This window comes from Etheostoma spectabile, chromosome 13, assembly GCF_008692095.1.
Source record: "Etheostoma spectabile isolate EspeVRDwgs_2016 chromosome 13, UIUC_Espe_1.0, whole genome shotgun sequence".
NCBI lineage: Eukaryota > Metazoa > Chordata > Actinopteri > Perciformes > Percidae > Etheostoma > Etheostoma spectabile.
Window position 1 is genome coordinate 17,332,235 of NC_045745.1, and position 16,678 is coordinate 17,348,912.

The window sequence follows — 16,678 nt, forward strand, 5'->3', positions numbered from 1 at the left end:
CACACACACACACACACACACACACACATGCACACATGCACAGGAATGAATGTGAATAATATGGACTAGGCTGAAACAGAGGCAGGGTTAAGAAACACAAGAGGATTAACAAGAATCCTTGTTGATTAGAGCCTCAGTGGAGTACATCACCTGCTCTTCTTAAATCATAGCTACTGACCAATGTGTTGGATTAAAAATGATAAAATTATTTAAAGATGTGGGAAAGTAAATAAATTCACTCTCCACCTAAGCTTTGTCCTTTAAACCACACTTCTACTCGTACTTGACTTGGTGCCAATACTTAGTATTTGTGGTATTATTTGGCATTTTATTGAGTTTACCTCACACAATAACAACTTCCAGGAGAATTTAGAAAACAAAAAAGGGACTTTTTTATCACCAGGTTGAAACTGCTGGTGTGGCCTAATCTATCCTGAACTAAGCCAGTATATCAGGATTTATAATCCACCTAGCAAGTATTCATCAGCACAAAGGTTTAGAAAACAATTTCTCCTCCCTGTGGGTTTTTTCTTTTTTTCACCAAGGGCATCAGGATTTCAGGGGAGTTTAAATGAGGGCAGAGGGAATGTGCGGGTACAAAGATTATGTAAGCTTTGGCCAGCTGTGTTTTGTTGACGTTGAGCAATATCCTTCCATATTACGTTTCAGGGCAGTGTGATTGAGTCTGTACTTAATACAAATACCTAGGATTCTTAATTAAGGATTCTCTCTCTTTTAAGCCTCACATTCAGCAAGAGTAAAGTTTCAAATTGTTTAATTGTGGGATCCACACTTAAAAAAAAAAAATGCAGCTCCTAATTAGAGCTTGAATAATTGTTCAAATGTTGCATTTTTTCTTACAATATTGTGTTGTGCTTTTAGATCCAGAGTTCAAAGGGGTTGGGGAACTGCCAGCTCTGCCATGTGAGTATTTCACTCGTACTGTATGTTGATAAGGCAACATGGTGGCCCAATGGTTAGCAATGTGGCCTCACAGCAAGAAGGTTCTGGATTTGAATCCAGGTCATTTCGGGCCTGTCTGGGTGGAGTTCTCCCAGTGTTTGCGTGAGGTTTCCTCTGGGTGCTCCATTTTCCCCACACCATCAAAAAACTTGTATTAGGTTCTCCAGCCAGTGCCCTTGATCAAGGCACTGGCTCAGATCTGGAGATGGTCCCCAGGCGCTGTAAATGGCTGCCCACTGCTACCTTGAGGGATGGGTTAAACGCAGAGAATGAATTTTGCTACATGTATGTGTATGTGACAATAAAGTACCTTTATCTTTATCTGCTGCCTCAGCAGCTTTGATTACATGTAGATACTGCTAACTGTGATTACCAGACAGCATGAGTTCATACAAATGATTACCTAAATTCATTTTATGTGTTTGAGTCCTCATTTTTGCTGAAGTAAAAATATTGCCCAGACTCTTTCTACAATTTTAGTAAAATTGAAATATTGCTATCCACAGTTTGTGAATTTGAGCTGAACGGACCGGAAGGCTTTGTGGAGTCCGCCCAGATAGCCGCAGAGAGCCGGGCGCTGCTGACTGAGGCCGTAGACTGCAGGTGGCACATCAAGGCGCCACCAAGATCCAGGGTCTGTATACGTCAGACTGTTGTTGGTCCTGTTAAGTGGTAGAGGTGTTTTAGCTGTTTGTCTGTTAGTTATGGTTTACCTTTATTTCTATTTAAAAGTTGACTTCCAGTTGGTTGGGGAAGTTTGGACCAAAACTTATATCAAAGCACTTCAAGCACATTTCCAAAGAACACAGACAACACTTTAATGGATAGTTTGGATTTTGTGGGATTGTATGAGGTCTACAGCATTTCCTGCAGGAGATGGCGGTCAGCACCGACTCAACAAATCAGTAATTTTACCTCCCAGAACATCGGTTAGTGAGTTTGTGTGATTGTGTGACTTTGGTGTTTTAAAGGGTAAGTTCGGATTCACCAAAGTCACACAACAAAGCGACTCCGGTGTTCTGCAAGGTAAAATTACAGTTTTTGTCAATGGAGTCTGGTGGCTTCGACGAGAGCATAGATAATGGCTTCAGTTCCCCATCAAAAAGGGCTGTCTGACAGCAAGGTAAAGCGGTGAAAATATTTTAATATTCTATTCTATTCTAACTAAAGCGTACACTTAAACCGATATTATTCGTTTTAGGTGGGACTTTCTTTAGGTGGCTAAAATACGATTTGCTGCTGCCTCCGTCCACAGCAGCACATAGCTAATGTTAGCTGAAATGCTGAAGTGTTAGCATAAACAATGACCATAATGATTCAACAGGGATAATTTTGGTACAAAAAAGCATTAAAAGAAAAATGTCTTATTATCTCTTTTACTCACAGATCTACATGCGTTTCCTGGAGTATGAGATGCACAACTCGAATGAGTGCAAGCGTAATTTTGTTGCCATCTATGACGGCAGCAGTTCAGTTGAGCACCTGAAGAATAAGTTCTGCTCCACAGTGGCCAATGATGTGATGCTGGTGTCCTCTGTGGGCGTGGTGAGGATGTGGGCAGATGAAGGAAGCAGGAAAAGCAAATTCAGGATCCTCTTTACAACTTTCCATGAGCGTAAGTGAATCTCCAGCCATCTGCAAGCTTTCTTTTACAAGTGTGCCCATGTGTGAGAGTAGAAGTCCCAAAAATAAAATGCTAGCTTTTCTAGGGGCATTTTGGTCACTTCGCTATGTATTATTAGGGTGAGCCTCCATTATTTAAAATGCCACTAACAACATTCTTGAAAAGGGTTATTTAGAAAAGGTGTATTAGTCCAACGCAGAAATATATTCAATATATATTCAATAAAATCAAGAAAATAAAGATCAAAGCATTCATTTCAAAATGTATGTATACATTTAATTATACATTGAAGCTGCACTTATCAATATTCAGTATTACAATGGATCAAATGACTAATTGTAATGTAAAAAGAGTTGTTACACTTAATTGTTTTGGATTTACCTTGCCCTGTATAGCCGCATCACATACTGCATGAGCTCAGACTTGTGACACAGTCCCGAGTTTCCCTTTCACACAAGTAGCACGCAGCAGGAAATTGTCCACGTCAGAAGTGTTTGTTCAGGCGAGGGTTGGCGTCTCGGTAGAACATGCAGGAAGCAGGTTATATGACAGGTTTAACACCGCGTCATGGAGACTTTTGTAATTTGATCATATAACTGATGAATGAATTTGTCAAAAAATTCAGTGCAATCCTTCAACGACAAACGTTTATAAATCTCATCTCTCAATGGAACCCTTGCAAAATAGATAAATGAGATAGCAGGAGGGGAAACCCACAATACATACCCACATTATATACTGTACAGTATATGGCATATATACCCTACACTAACAGCTACATGACTCTTCTTGTTTTTCAGCTCCGTGTGATAGTGGAACTTTCTTTTGCCATAGCAACATGTGCATCAACCAAACCCTGGTTTGCAATGGTATCCAAAACTGTGTTTTTCCATGGGATGAGAATCACTGCAAAGGTACCCTGACACAAAGACTAGAAACCATATGTTGGCCGTGGTTGAACACGAAGTCATTCTTCTCCATGTTATCTCCCTAACTAGAGAAGAGGAAAGCCAGCATCTTGGACACGCTGGATAACACTAACCTCGCTATCATTGGAGTAACCTGTGGCCTGGTTGTCATCCTGCTTATCATCTCTGTCATCATCCAGGTCAAACAGCCTCGCAAGAAATACATCATCCGCAGGTGAAATGTCATTCTTACAGCATATTCTAGGGGGAATGATGTCTAACATAAGGCTCTAAGGCCTGTCAAATCTGATTACAATTTATTAATTCCCGCGCCTTCTTACATTGGACTTTTACCAGAACAGAAGGATCAATCTGAGACAAAGAGTTCAGTTAAGTTGAGTCCAGCATAAAGGTTACAACACAATTGTGGATTCACAAACAGACTCTAAGTTTCCCTACTAACAGTCAGAGCCCGGTCCACCAAGTTGGGGGTGTGTGTCTGTTATCTGTTATCTTACACACATAAACCAAGGTCGTGGCATCTGTGTGGTGCCACTTCTTCTTCCGTTCTCGCAACCTTCATACAATGCACCTCTATGTCATAAAAGCCCAAACTATTTTAATGACTTAAGCTTAACTTTCTGTGCATCAGAGGTCACCCGGAGTACTTTTAACCACTTCCTCAATGACACACAGATCTTTTGCAACAAGAACATACACACATTTTGTTAATAAAATATTTCTACAATATCTCATTACAAAATGATTTTTTTTTTAAGGTTCTCACGACGATGGAGGGAATTGCATGCTTTGCTAATCAGTATTTGTATTAAAACAATGGCTCATAAACTATGCTCTCATCAACCTCTTTTTCAAGAGCAGGCAGATGTTTTCAGCAAACAAGGCTCTGCTAAACCCACTGTACACTACCTGACTGCAGACAGCTGGTAAACACTGTGGGACGTTTTGCAGCTCAGTTGTTAGATGTTTTCCCTCAGGAGTTTGTAGAGGCCAAACCACCAGTAGAAGAAGAGTGAATATTGGCCTTAAGCATGACTCCAAATTAATGCTAATGTTGCTTCCTAGATGGGCGCAAGTGCATTTGCTATTTACACTTGCGTTGGGATTTGCGCCGCACTGTGCCGGGTGCAAGATTGGGCCTTTTGTCTTCAATGGTGTTCTCCATGTTGAAGCGTGTGGTTTGCAGTTGACAGCAGCATGCTTCCGTGATTGTCTCCAACCTGAAACGATCTCCTGAAACTATGTCCACGTTAAATCTGAGTAACTATCCCTTTATGTCACGTGTTAGCACTCGCCCTATCAGTTAACTTCTCAAAATTCCTCTTGTAACGCTTAGCCTATATAAGGATATGTATCAGTGTCACATCTTTACACCTACAATCAAAGTTGGTTGAGTTTGAGTTCAGTTTTAGAAATACTATCAACGTCCCTGAACATTTTATGTACCACATTGGTGTTTGTGTGTCTTCTTTCCAATAAATATCCACAGAGATGACTTTGACCCTGCCCTCCTCCACCCTGGTTTTGAGCCTCCTCACTATGAGCTCTGCACTCTGCGCCGCACCCCATCCGGCGAACTCACTGATGCCGCCCTGGCTGAGGACTTTGAGAATTTCCACAAGCTCCGGCGCTCCTCCTCTAAATGCATCCGCGACCACCATTGTGGGTCTTTCCATGGGAGCATGCATGGCAGTGTCCACGGTAGCCGCAGTAATCTGAGCATGAGGGACGCCACCATCTCGGCCGATGGGGGGGCTCTTGTGCCGCCGCCGATGTCGCCGCCGATGATGGGCCTGCAGTCATCACGCCTCTCCCACCACACCACACCAGCAGGTCGAAGGAGCATGATGGTGATGAAGCATAGCTATTCTCAGGACGGGGCTGAGGGGTACGGGGAGGAGGAGGATGAGGAGGATGACTTGATGATGGATGATGGTCCCACCACTAGCCAGCACCACATGCACCACCATCAAATCCACCATGGCACATCGGGGCTGGACCACACTGTCCACCGTACACTGTCTAATGATTTCTAATTCTTTTAGTGATGATGTGTTTAACTCATTGGCATTAATGGTGATGTTTGCAGATCTTTTTAGTGTTTCTTTGTCCCATATTACAAATTAAATGGAAGTTTTACATTATATACAAATAGAGTGGACTGGAGCTGGTGAAACATACACTAGTAATTATAATAATAAATACCCCTCCGCCAACGAGTTTAAGAGCAACTGTTGCAGGTTACATCTTGAATAATACATTGCTGTCAGGATTTTACCAAGATCATCACATCCTCACTCATTCATATGGATCACATTTCCTTTTCTTCCATTTTTTGTTCCTTGTTAAAACTCTGGGGTAGAACATATTTATGACTGCATTATATTTGAGATTATTTTATAGATAATTAATGAGTCATCATCTTTCCAATATGTTTGGACATTATTGCACCACCAAAGCAAATGTTTCACAAATCTTAGGCTATTCCTTTTCCTCCAACCAAGATGTTTTTTTGTGTTGAGCACAGGTCCAGAATCAAAAAGGAAAAGACAGATATTTCATGCAAAATACTTTTTTGCAGATACCCAGTGGGCTTGAAATTTATGAAATTTCTGATATCTTGAAATTCCTGTTGCTGTGTAAATATAACATATATAAAATATAAGATATATTATTTGTTTGTTTGGGAGTATTTATTATTGATTAGGCCTATGTGTTTTTCAATGTGGTATGTCCCTGGGGTGTTTATCTGGGTGATTTATTTCTGTTGATTTTATGACTGTCTCTATTTATTCATTTCATTAAACATTGTTTTCCTTTACTCTGCAGGGCACCAAGGGATTGTCATTTAATGTGTGCGTGTGTGTATTTATTATAGTCTTTAAAAAAAACACATCAACAAAAACAAAACTGATTATGCATTTACGGCACTGACCCTATACTACATCCATGCACACTGACAAACCGAAACTGAACCAAACCCTTACTCTGACAACGGAGGGGGACGCTACGCATAACCATGGATTCATTACGATTTTAACAGGAGATAAAGGGGGAACAGACTTCCACACGTCACCGGAACGAAGGCATACAGGAACCTTTGTTCGCTGATGTTTGTTATCCTCTCGGGCTTGTAACAGCGCTGCACAGGTCATCTTTAATGGCTTCTTTGACTGTCTGTTTTTTGGTAGAAGAGATTTCCTTTAACTGTCTATGGAACCACTGAACCATCACTTAGTTCTTTGGTTTATAGTATCTTTAGTTAGCGCTTTTGGCTTAGCATTATGCGAATGTGCGGTTTAAATTAAAACGCCATTTGATTGTATTCATGGCATATGATTACCTTGTTGGGTAGCTAGCTAGCTTGGTCAGCTAGAGCAGAGTCCCAGCTGTCATTCATGCAATTCACGTTCAGCTAAAGTTATCTAATGCTAGGTGTTCTTAACGCGTTTTTTTTAAGCTAGCACCATGTCACAAGAAGGATTGTTTGTGGACTCAGCGTCGACAGACCAGTTACAGAGCTATGGCAAGGACAAAAAGAGCAGAAGTCGTCTCGGTGTCATCGTCACGGGGGTGCTGGGAGGGTCGCTGGTCGCCCTGTATGCAGGAGCTGCTCCGTTTGTCGCTCCTGCCCTGAGAAAGGTCTGTCTCCCGTTTGTCCCAGCCACCACAGCTCAGGTGGAGAATGTCCTCGGGGTGCTGCGAGCCAGATCAGGGACCCTCGTCGACATTGGGAGTGGAGATGGAAGGATAGTAAGTGTTGTGTTGTCTTTCGTTGTGGGAATAGGATCATACATAGGGCTGGGCGATATGGAGAAAATAAATTATCACGATAATTTTGACCAAATAACTCGATATCGATACCGCAATGAAACTGTAGTGTTGACTGTTGGTGCTTTTACAAAATATTTACACAATGCGAATTTTGATAAATAATCATCAGTAATGTGTATAGAACGACTAAGTGGGTGAAGGCAAACCAGGAAAAGACAACACTTATGCCATATTATATATTACGATATCCAAAATTCTCTCATATCACGATATCAATATAATAGTGATGTATTGCAGTGGGGTGGCTCGGTTAGAAACTTAGACATAGTCATACAGTATTCTCAATGCTCCAGTTAGCTTTTAGCACTGACCTAAAGTAGGACCCTATGTGTCTTGTAGCATTTCTAAATTCTCAATTTTGATGAATGATTCTGTTATAACAGGTTATACAGTAATGCTGCCATTAGTCTGGGACCGGGCCCCAGCCGGGCCTTAGTAAAAAAAACAAAAAAAACATGACACTTGCCACCGGGGTAAACAACTTTCCACGGGAAAACCCTGAGAAACATTTCTTTACAATACTGATACTTCTGGTCATTTTCAATTTATTTGAACCTTAAACACATGAACTCGTCTTTGAAATGTCTCTACATCTTCTTCATATGTGTAGAAAAAAAACACAAAGGACCACTTGCATGAATTTAAACTTCCACAATGGAAAACCCAAGGGGTCGGGAAACATCTAGCACTGGCCAGTCTAACTTACATTTTATCTGTGATGTGCTGCACAAACACCACTAAAAAAACTCAAAAGAATAACCAGGCTTGCTTTACATCCACATGCTACTTCAGTTTCTGTCCATTGTTTATACGTTGTTGCTGATATATTGAACTACCTTTCATTCTCCTTCCTCACAGGTGATAGCAGCAGCCAAGCATGGGTTTCAAGCATCCGGCTTTGAGCTGAACCCTTGGCTGGTGTGGTATTCTCGCTACAAGGCCTTGAGAGAGGGAGTCCACCGCTCCACCTCCTTCCACATCTCTGACTTGTGGAAGGTCAGTGATTACTGATTACTAGTATAGTAAAGCATGTAGTGACTGACTCATGACCAAATGTTGGGGGAAGGCATCTATATTACTATAGCATTTAATGTCTTCTTCTTGTTACATACATCAAGTGTCACTTCATGTAAGAACATGAAAACAATCAACATCTTTTCATTTTGTCTTTTCTGATTCTTTTGCAAGGTCAGTTTTGCTCAGTACTCCAATGTTGTCATATTTGGAGTCCCTCAAATGGTGAGTTTTGCTGTTTGTCCTACAGTATTTATTTTTATCAACATTGTAATTATTGTATTTTTTTTTTTTAGTTTATCCTTAAGGCTCCATATTTGCATATATTTCCACCCAATAAGTTTTCAGAATCCCAATACTCGATATACTGGTTGTTGCTGTCTATATTTGCAGATGGACCAGCTGGAGCTGAAGTTGGCAAGCGAGTTGCCGAGCACAGCCAAGGTGGTGGCCTGCCGCTTTCCCTTCCCTACTTGGGTCCCTGAAAATACCGCTGGGGAAGGCATAGACACTGTGTGGGTGTACGATGCCAAGGCATTTAAATCACACCTTCAACATGACAGAGAAGACAACACCAGAACATGAGGACACACCAGATTCACACACATAAATGCCAATCCTGCGTTGCAACCCTGGGATGGTCTTATTTTTTTCCATGCAGTGCTACTCTGAGATGGACCTAAAATTGCTTGGGTGTTCTTTTTTTTTAATTGTGCTATGACGTGTTCAGATCAACGTTACATTACATGTCATTTAGCTGACGCTTTTTATCCAAAGCGACTTACAATTGCTATGTATGTCAGAGGTCGCACGGCTCTGGAGCAGCTAGGGGTTAAGTGTCTTTCTTATGGACAGATTGGTTGGTATTGCAGTAGGAATTGAACTCAGGTCTCCCACCCCAAAGCGCCACTGCACCATCACCACCCCCACAACATCAAAGATCTTTGATTAATAATCATAATAAAAAGATTAATGATCAACATCAATGTCCAGTGTGAGGTGGAGCAAAGTTGGAAAAACAACTGATTGACACTGGCGTTGGCGAGTGGTTACACTCATGTTAAAACCAGACCAGGGATTAAAGAGAACGTAAATGGTTATGACTTGAGCAATCTCAATTTCTTATAGGAAGAAGTGGTACTGGCCATTCATGATTGCATAACTTGATTCTTTATAGAACTTTCAATTGTATTTATCCCTTCCAGACAGACAGAGGTACCTAGTGGGCCGTGGCTGGCAAGACAGAAGATCATTCACTATAATATTTTGTATGGTACTATGTACAGACAACTCCTGCACTGTGTTCTATTTTGAGGCTTGTGTATTTATAAATAAAATAATCATTTAGTTGTCAAGGTGGCCAACTGCGCTCGTCTGCCATCTAGTGGTGAAACTACCTCACAATCACAAATGTGGTGTATCTATGTGGTAGTATGTGACCATAACCCGACTGCTAGCTGATCTGCTATGTAGTGAAAAGGCTTTATTTCATTTCGAAACGTATGGTCACGTCAAAGATAATCGGATCTTGAACTAAGTTGAGATGTTTAAATGTAAACAGCTTGCCGTCTTCGCTTTTATACTGCCTGACTAGCCTGACTATTGAGAAGCAGGGCCACTCAAGATGGACACCGCTGAGGAAGGTAGCTAGCTAACGTTAAAACTTGATTGCTTTTATTGTTAACTGGTAAACTATCGTTAACTGGTAAAACCGATACTAACGAAGTCTATGTGACATTCTAAGTCATTTGTTTACTGCTGCCAGTGGATATGCCGGTTTCTATATTTTGACAAAAGGTTCACCAGAATTCCAAAAACCGCTACCTAGCCAATTATCATTAGTTAGCTAACTAGTTAGCTGGCATTCATTTACATTCGTTAGATATCAGTTGTAAATAAAGTCAGCAACGATACGTTTCTGTTTGCTTTCATAAACACTAACGTTACATCTACCACATGTGTGAAGTAACGTTAGTGGTTAAATTAGCTAGCTAGAGGACGGCCGTATAATAGAGCATATAAAATACAGCTAGCTACAAGTGTTTACAAGCAGGTCAAGTACGCCTAAGGAGACACAAAAACAATAATAAAAAAAACTCGGTTTACGTAAAGCTTTTGAAAAGTACAAATAGTGTGTGTGTTCTAACAGCCCTCTTATTACTGGAACAGGATATAGTAAAAATATAGTATCTGCTAACTAGCTAGTTTGGTAGCTAGCTTAGTCAACGTTACACGCTTAGCTAGCTACTTTCATGCTACCGTTATAATATTACGTACAGTATAATAAACTAGCTGACGTTACGTTGATACACCGGGCGGCCCAGCCAATTGACAAGTCTCATTTTACAATGTTACACGTACATACAAAATATGAAATACTCTAAACCTCTTGTAACGTTGATGGTCATTCATTGAGTATTGCAACAAACGCTGGACAACACATTTTCTCTGCGCGCTGTTAATGCAACGGGAACGAGAAGGGCCATTCGTTCACATTTTTGATATAAGTTACGTGTTCATTTTTTAAATATAACTAAATGTTTATATGAAGACAGAGTCAAAATGTGTTCTGGATGTCCTCACTGGTATTGTGCTCTTGCAACCTGGGCTAATTATAGTTATTTTAGTTTGTGACACAGGTAATGCAATGAAAACAGTTCGCCTTGCTGTCAGTATGCCTTGTCCTGTGCTAGTCACTGAAGACACTTACTCATCCTATTCTAACGTTTCAAATTCTGAAACTACCGACAGTGTTATGGTCTGCAGATAGCTTGCATGCATTTCTTCAGCATTTGGCATTCTATTAAGGGTGTGTGAAGAGCAACTAACATTACTCATTTGTTGAATAAAATTGGATAGAAATGCAACATGCCTATTCAATAAAATTAAATGTTTCTGAAGTTGGAAGTCATGGTTGGCCAAGTTATGTTAATGTGTGCCTCATGTACAGCGGACATCTGTCGGGTATGTCGGTCAGAGGGCAGCCAGGACAAGCCGCTCTACCATCCCTGTGTCTGCACTGGTAGCATCAAGTTCATCCATCAGGAATGGTACGTTTCATTATTCTCGCTTGCCTTTTAAATTGTATCTTTAAGGTTGAGGTTGCTTGCTATCTGTCTACAGTTTTATATCTGTTTGCTTTCACAGATGTTGAAGTGAATTCCAGCACGGGGAAGTTAGTGAATAGCAGGGACTATAACAAACAGATTGCATTACGAGAATGTAGCTCAATACAGTTTAAAAGTTAGAACCAGACACAAAAGGAAAATATTTTTTTTCGAGCTAGAGAGCAATAATGTTTCAGCTATGAAGAATCATGAAGAAAAAAAGTTTGTGTGACTTTACTGCAGGGCCATTAATGAAGAATCTTGCACATATAGTTTCCATTGGATTAAAAGAGTAAACTCACAAGGTGTCCTTTTTTTTGACAGCTTACTGCAGTGGTTGAAACACAGCAGAAAAGAATACTGTGAATTATGCAAACACAGGTTTGCCTTTACACCAAGTAAGTTGTTTGTCATTAAATTAGATCAGTACACTAAATGCATTAATGATTTGTTAGCTCCTCTCTAAGTGCCTAACTTTGACTACCTACCTCCCTCTTTCTCTCTTTTCTCCAGTCTACTCTCCTGACATGCCATCTCGCCTGCCTGTCCAGGACATCTGTGCAGGGCTGGTCACCAGTATTGGAACAGCCATTAGATACTGGTTCCACTACACACTGGTGGCCTTTGCCTGGCTGGGCGTGGTGCCTCTCACAGCATGTAAGTCATACCATTCTATTGTAAAAACAAAAATGAAAGGAGATTTAATCAGCAGTTGTTAAAGTTTCCGTATATTGTATTCATCCTCTAACTTCCAAAGACGTAAAAGGAAAAGTTTAATTAAAACAAACATTAAGCAGTATAAATTTTAAAAGAACTAAAATCAGAATCACCGTTATTAGCCAGGTTTGCGTAAACAAACAAGAAATTTGACTCCGGTCAATTTTTGCTCTCAAAGTACAACACTCACTCAACATAAAAAAACAGAGAGGATAGTAAAAAACATAATAATAATAAAAAATAAAAAATACTGTTAGCAGGGTATTCAGTTTCTGAGCGTTCAACAGAGTGACAGTGTGGTGAAAGAAGATGTCTTTGTGTCGACTGGTTTTGGCGAAAAAGCCCTGTATCGCCTACCAGAGGGAAGGAGGTTGAACAGTTTGTGACCTGGTCCTGGATGGGGGGAAGGTCGGCTCCAACGATCCTCTCTGCAGCCCTTGCTTGCCTTGTTGTTGTTGGGTGATGGAGGTGCAGATGACAGGCTGAATGATGGCTGAGTAGAAAGTGGTCAGCAGCTCTTTAGGCAGATTGAACTTCCTTAAATCTCTAAGTATGACCTCTGCTGTTCCTTTTTCTGGACAGAGTCAATGTGGTGAGACTATCTTAGGTCCTGTGAAATGTTTGATCCCGGGAACCTAAAGGAATCCACAGTGGACACTGTGTCATTCTGGATGGGGGGGGACTTCTCCTAAAGTCCACTGTCATTCCACAGTCTTCGTGGGGTTTAACTCCAAGTGGTTCTGACTGCACCATTGGACCAGCTGTTCCACCTTCTGTATGTAAGCAGGCTCATCACCATCCTGGATCAAACGGTGGTGTCATCTGCCAACTTTATTAGCTTTCCAGACAGGTTCTTTGAGGTGCAGTCATTAGTGTAGAGGGAGAAGAGCAGTGGGGAGAGGACACACTCCTGTGGGGTGCCAGTGCTGATGGGGTTATGGATGAGATGCTCCCCAGTCTTACATTCTGCTGCTTGTGACGAAACAGTCAAAACTAAAATAAGCCATATATGACTGGAACTGAGCTAAAGTAACCTCTTCCGTTAATTTGCTTGTGCTGTAAACGTTTTATTTAGCATGAAGTGCAATACAATTGGAGCAGTGTTTACGTTTCACACCAGTTGTCACTTTACAAAATGATTCTCATGTCTTTTTTTGTTTGCTTTTCTAACAGGTCGCATCTACAAGTGTGTATTTACTGGCTCTGTGAGCTCTCTCCTTACTCTGCCATTAGATATGCTTTCAACGTAAGTGTGAATTACGCTCTGGTCTTGCCTCTTCTTTCACACTCTTGTGTGTATTGTAGGTCTATGTGTTCCCCATATTTTGTTCACTTCAGTCCAATGAAGATGGTTAAGATCTTATTGGTGATTGAAGTGTAGTCACAATAACTCCTTCCTTTCTTTACATTTGTCCAACTCATAGCGAGGTAATGTGTGAAATTATTGTGATGTACCTGATAAAACTGTAATGGTTCAACTCTTCCTCGCAGACAAAACCTTCTTGCAGACTGCCTTCAGGGCTGTTTTGTGGTCACTTGCACGCTGTGCGCCTTCATCAGCCTGGTGTGGCTTAGAGAGCAGATTGTCCATGGTGGCGCCCCTCCGTGGTTGGAGCAAAATCCCCCCCCTCTAGTTCCCAACCAGCCTAATGGTCCTGCAGCCAATGAGGTGAGATCAGTTAATGTCGCCAACTAACTAAGGGCTGTAGTGAATATTTTGAACACTTCACTCATTATGTTGACATTCAAATTCTAAATCAACAGTTGAATGCTTTTTGATTTTTCATGTTTATTTATTCAAAATAAGTCCAGTGATTCTGCACAGTTGCACTTGATGTTTAGGCTACACTTATACTGTAAGTATTATACTGTTTGTAGAATTTGATTCCAGTTTTTCCCTTTGCCAGTTTTTTATGTCGGGCCATATTTGTTCCATGCTTCCTCGCAGAGAAGCTTTCAGGACCGTTATCTTTTAGATAATGTGCTTCCAAAGTTGGCCCTGACATCAGTCATGTGTTTACACACAACCAAATGAGTAAAACAATCTTCTGCTGCTGTCATCTTTAATGAGCAATATAGTTCAGGACTGAAATATCTTAGTTACTATTGAGATTTTTTCCCCCCATGGTATACATTTGAGGATTGCAGCTGCAGACATTGTCAAGCTGTCCTTTGTAGCTGCCACATCCTACAAGCATGGGTAATGAACATGCAAGCCATATAATCTTGTTATTTAAATGTGTGCGGGCTATGCTGTAGGTTTTTGTGATTTCCTGATTCTACAGGTTCCAGGTGGTAACATTGGCGTCAATGCACAGGCTGCTGCTGACGTCGCAGAAGCCCAGCACCCTGCAGACCCTGCTCCAGACGGGCTTGCACCGGCCAACCCGCATGAAGCTGGCAACCACGGAGACGAGGCTGAACTGGACGATGAGGAAGAAGATGACAATGGGGAGGAGGAGGAGGAGGAGGAGGAGGAGGAGGACGAGGAGGATGATGATGATGAGGAAGGCAGGGAAGAGGATGCCGCTGACGTAAATCATGGGGGACAAGGTCAGTGCGGGCATAAAAGCACAGAAGGGGGGTACACTTTAAAGTAGGATTGGGCATCGAGAACCGATTCCTACATGGAATCGTTTCAGAAATTACGATTCCAGTGGAATTGTTTCTTTATTGGAATCGTTGAGAGGATTTGGTTTCAAATCCGATCATTGCTTTACAATTTAATATGCGCAAAGTTTGGTTTCTGTAGCGGCCCGGCGCCTGTTGTGTTGCAGCCTTGGAGCACGGTAAGTGGCTCTCTAGTTTTGCTTTATATTACATTGAAAAAGCCCCGTAAAACTGCAAATCACCATCAAATCAAAATAAAACTTTCCTCTTATTTGTAAAAAAAAACATGTGACCCGTTTTCAACTCCAACCCTTAAAATCCAAACGATGCCCAACCCTACTTTTAAAGTAGTGGTTTTCAACCTTTTCACGTATCATTAAGTGCCCACAACTCCACTGTGAACTGGAATTGACACAGTGCTTTCTTGGTAAATACAGTATTTCAATTCTGATACAAAAGTTGAAAAATGGTGTCAGGTCGTGCGGCCAGTTTAATTAAACAAGATGCACTTGAAAGCGTAGAAAATGGTTTTAAGATTGAGAACATGTATAGCTTTGTGTGAACTGGTGTTTTCATTCCTTTATGAAGGAATACATAGACCTAATCTATGGTACATGGTAATGCAGCCACAGAAGCATGTTTTCAGGTGTTTCAGGCTTACTGTTTCTGATTGTCCTTTGCAGAAGATTTGAACTGGAACGCCCTGGAGTGGGACCGTGCCGCAGAGGAGCTGACCTGGGAAAGGGTGGGAATCTATTTTTTTGTCTCTCTCTGTCTCCTGCCCCATAAAGCGCTGTGATGTAGCTAGGACAGGATGCTAGTAAAGCTAGTAGCAGTTAATTGGCAGATGAACTTGTGACTAAAAGATTTTTTGACAGGAGATATCCATCTTGGATGCGTTACGTCATGCATCTTCCATCATGTTCATTTTGCACAAAATTTGAAGTAGAATGAGACCGCTTCCTGGAGCTCTGCCTCTTCTCTCTGTCGCACGAGCAATGCATGCACAGAACAGCCAATTGGAACGCTTTCTCTCCCTGAAGTGACCTGTGATTGGCCAAAGTCTCCCGCCACATCAAGAAAAAGCTGTGCGGCATTCAAATGTTGATTTAGAATTTGAATGCCGACGTTACAATTGTAGCTTCCAACTATTTGGTACAGCCCTAGTAGAAGTTGTTGATATATTAATAGCAGTAAAAGAAGTAGAAATAGTAGTATTACCACAATCATTTACTGTATATGTATTGTTAATAGGGCCGGGTACCAAATTCAATACTTTTTAGGCACTGACCGAATTGCCTCTATAATATCAAATGTCGAAAAATGCCGCGTCATTCAATATCCAATTTCAGTTCAAGAAGTAAATCTCATTTGCGTCAGCGAGCCAATAAGCCTGCAGCATGCTTCTACCAAGATCAGATAATGCTGGTGATTGGCTGTCTCACGTTGCACGTAGTAGAGGCATGCTGGAAAAGGTTTCACAAAAAGACAGGGCTCATGTAGTAGGAGCTGAAAAATAAATAAAAAGATTTGTGCCGTAATGTTGTTGTGTTTTTGTTAAAATTGATTTTATGAAATTGGTATAGAAAAAAAGTATTGTTTAGGAGCATGTATCAGTCATGGTATTGGTATTGAACATTTTTGAACGATGTCTATCCCTAATTGTAAAGGATCAGGAAAGGGTTGAGCTCAAAGGCTTCTGGACTTTAACTTGGTTAAAGGTGTTCCAAATAGGCCTGCACGATTAATCATTATAAAATCGTGATCTTGAGTTCACAATTTAATATTTAAATAATTAAAAAAAAAAAAAAAGATTCTCATTTGATTTTACGAGCCGACTGCATCACAAACGCTACTACTTTCTTCTGTGAGTTTTAAAC

General features: G+C 41.0%; 3 protein-coding genes across 3 annotated transcripts in view; all 3 read left to right on the forward strand.

Annotated features, from left to right (window-relative positions):
- The window catches only part of LOC116700132 (neuropilin and tolloid-like protein 1), a 12,323-nt gene extending 5,979 nt beyond the window's left edge, over positions 1 to 6,344 (forward strand). Inside the window, exons 5-10 of the mRNA XM_032533047.1 lie at positions 883 to 924; positions 1,470 to 1,597; positions 2,350 to 2,578; positions 3,388 to 3,501; positions 3,586 to 3,730; positions 5,006 to 6,344. Of these exons, the coding sequence (XP_032388938.1) occupies positions 883 to 924; positions 1,470 to 1,597; positions 2,350 to 2,578; positions 3,388 to 3,501; positions 3,586 to 3,730; positions 5,006 to 5,552 (1,205 nt within the window). The 3' untranslated portion in view covers positions 5,553 to 6,344. The remainder of the gene's footprint in view (positions 1 to 882; positions 925 to 1,469; positions 1,598 to 2,349; positions 2,579 to 3,387; positions 3,502 to 3,585; positions 3,731 to 5,005) is intronic.
- A 288-nt stretch (positions 6,345 to 6,632) lies between these two features.
- On the forward strand, positions 6,633 to 9,719 carry atpsckmt (fATP synthase c subunit lysine N-methyltransferase). The gene is made up of 4 exons (XM_032533051.1): positions 6,633 to 7,269; positions 8,209 to 8,346; positions 8,539 to 8,589; positions 8,758 to 9,719. Exons 1-4 carry the CDS (start codon positions 6,985 to 6,987, stop codon positions 8,947 to 8,949), a joined length of 666 nt encoding a protein of 221 aa, XP_032388942.1. The 5' UTR covers positions 6,633 to 6,984; the 3' UTR covers positions 8,950 to 9,719.
- Positions 9,720 to 9,734: 15 nt separating this feature from the next.
- The window catches only part of LOC116700131 (E3 ubiquitin-protein ligase MARCH6-like), a 21,506-nt gene continuing 14,562 nt past the window's right edge, over positions 9,735 to 16,678 (forward strand). The window contains 8 exon segments of the mRNA XM_032533046.1: positions 9,735 to 10,007; positions 11,315 to 11,414; positions 11,796 to 11,869; positions 11,985 to 12,128; positions 13,362 to 13,434; positions 13,680 to 13,857; positions 14,474 to 14,741; positions 15,482 to 15,543. Coding sequence (XP_032388937.1) covers positions 9,989 to 10,007; positions 11,315 to 11,414; positions 11,796 to 11,869; positions 11,985 to 12,128; positions 13,362 to 13,434; positions 13,680 to 13,857; positions 14,474 to 14,741; positions 15,482 to 15,543 — 918 coding nt within the window. The 5' untranslated portion in view covers positions 9,735 to 9,988.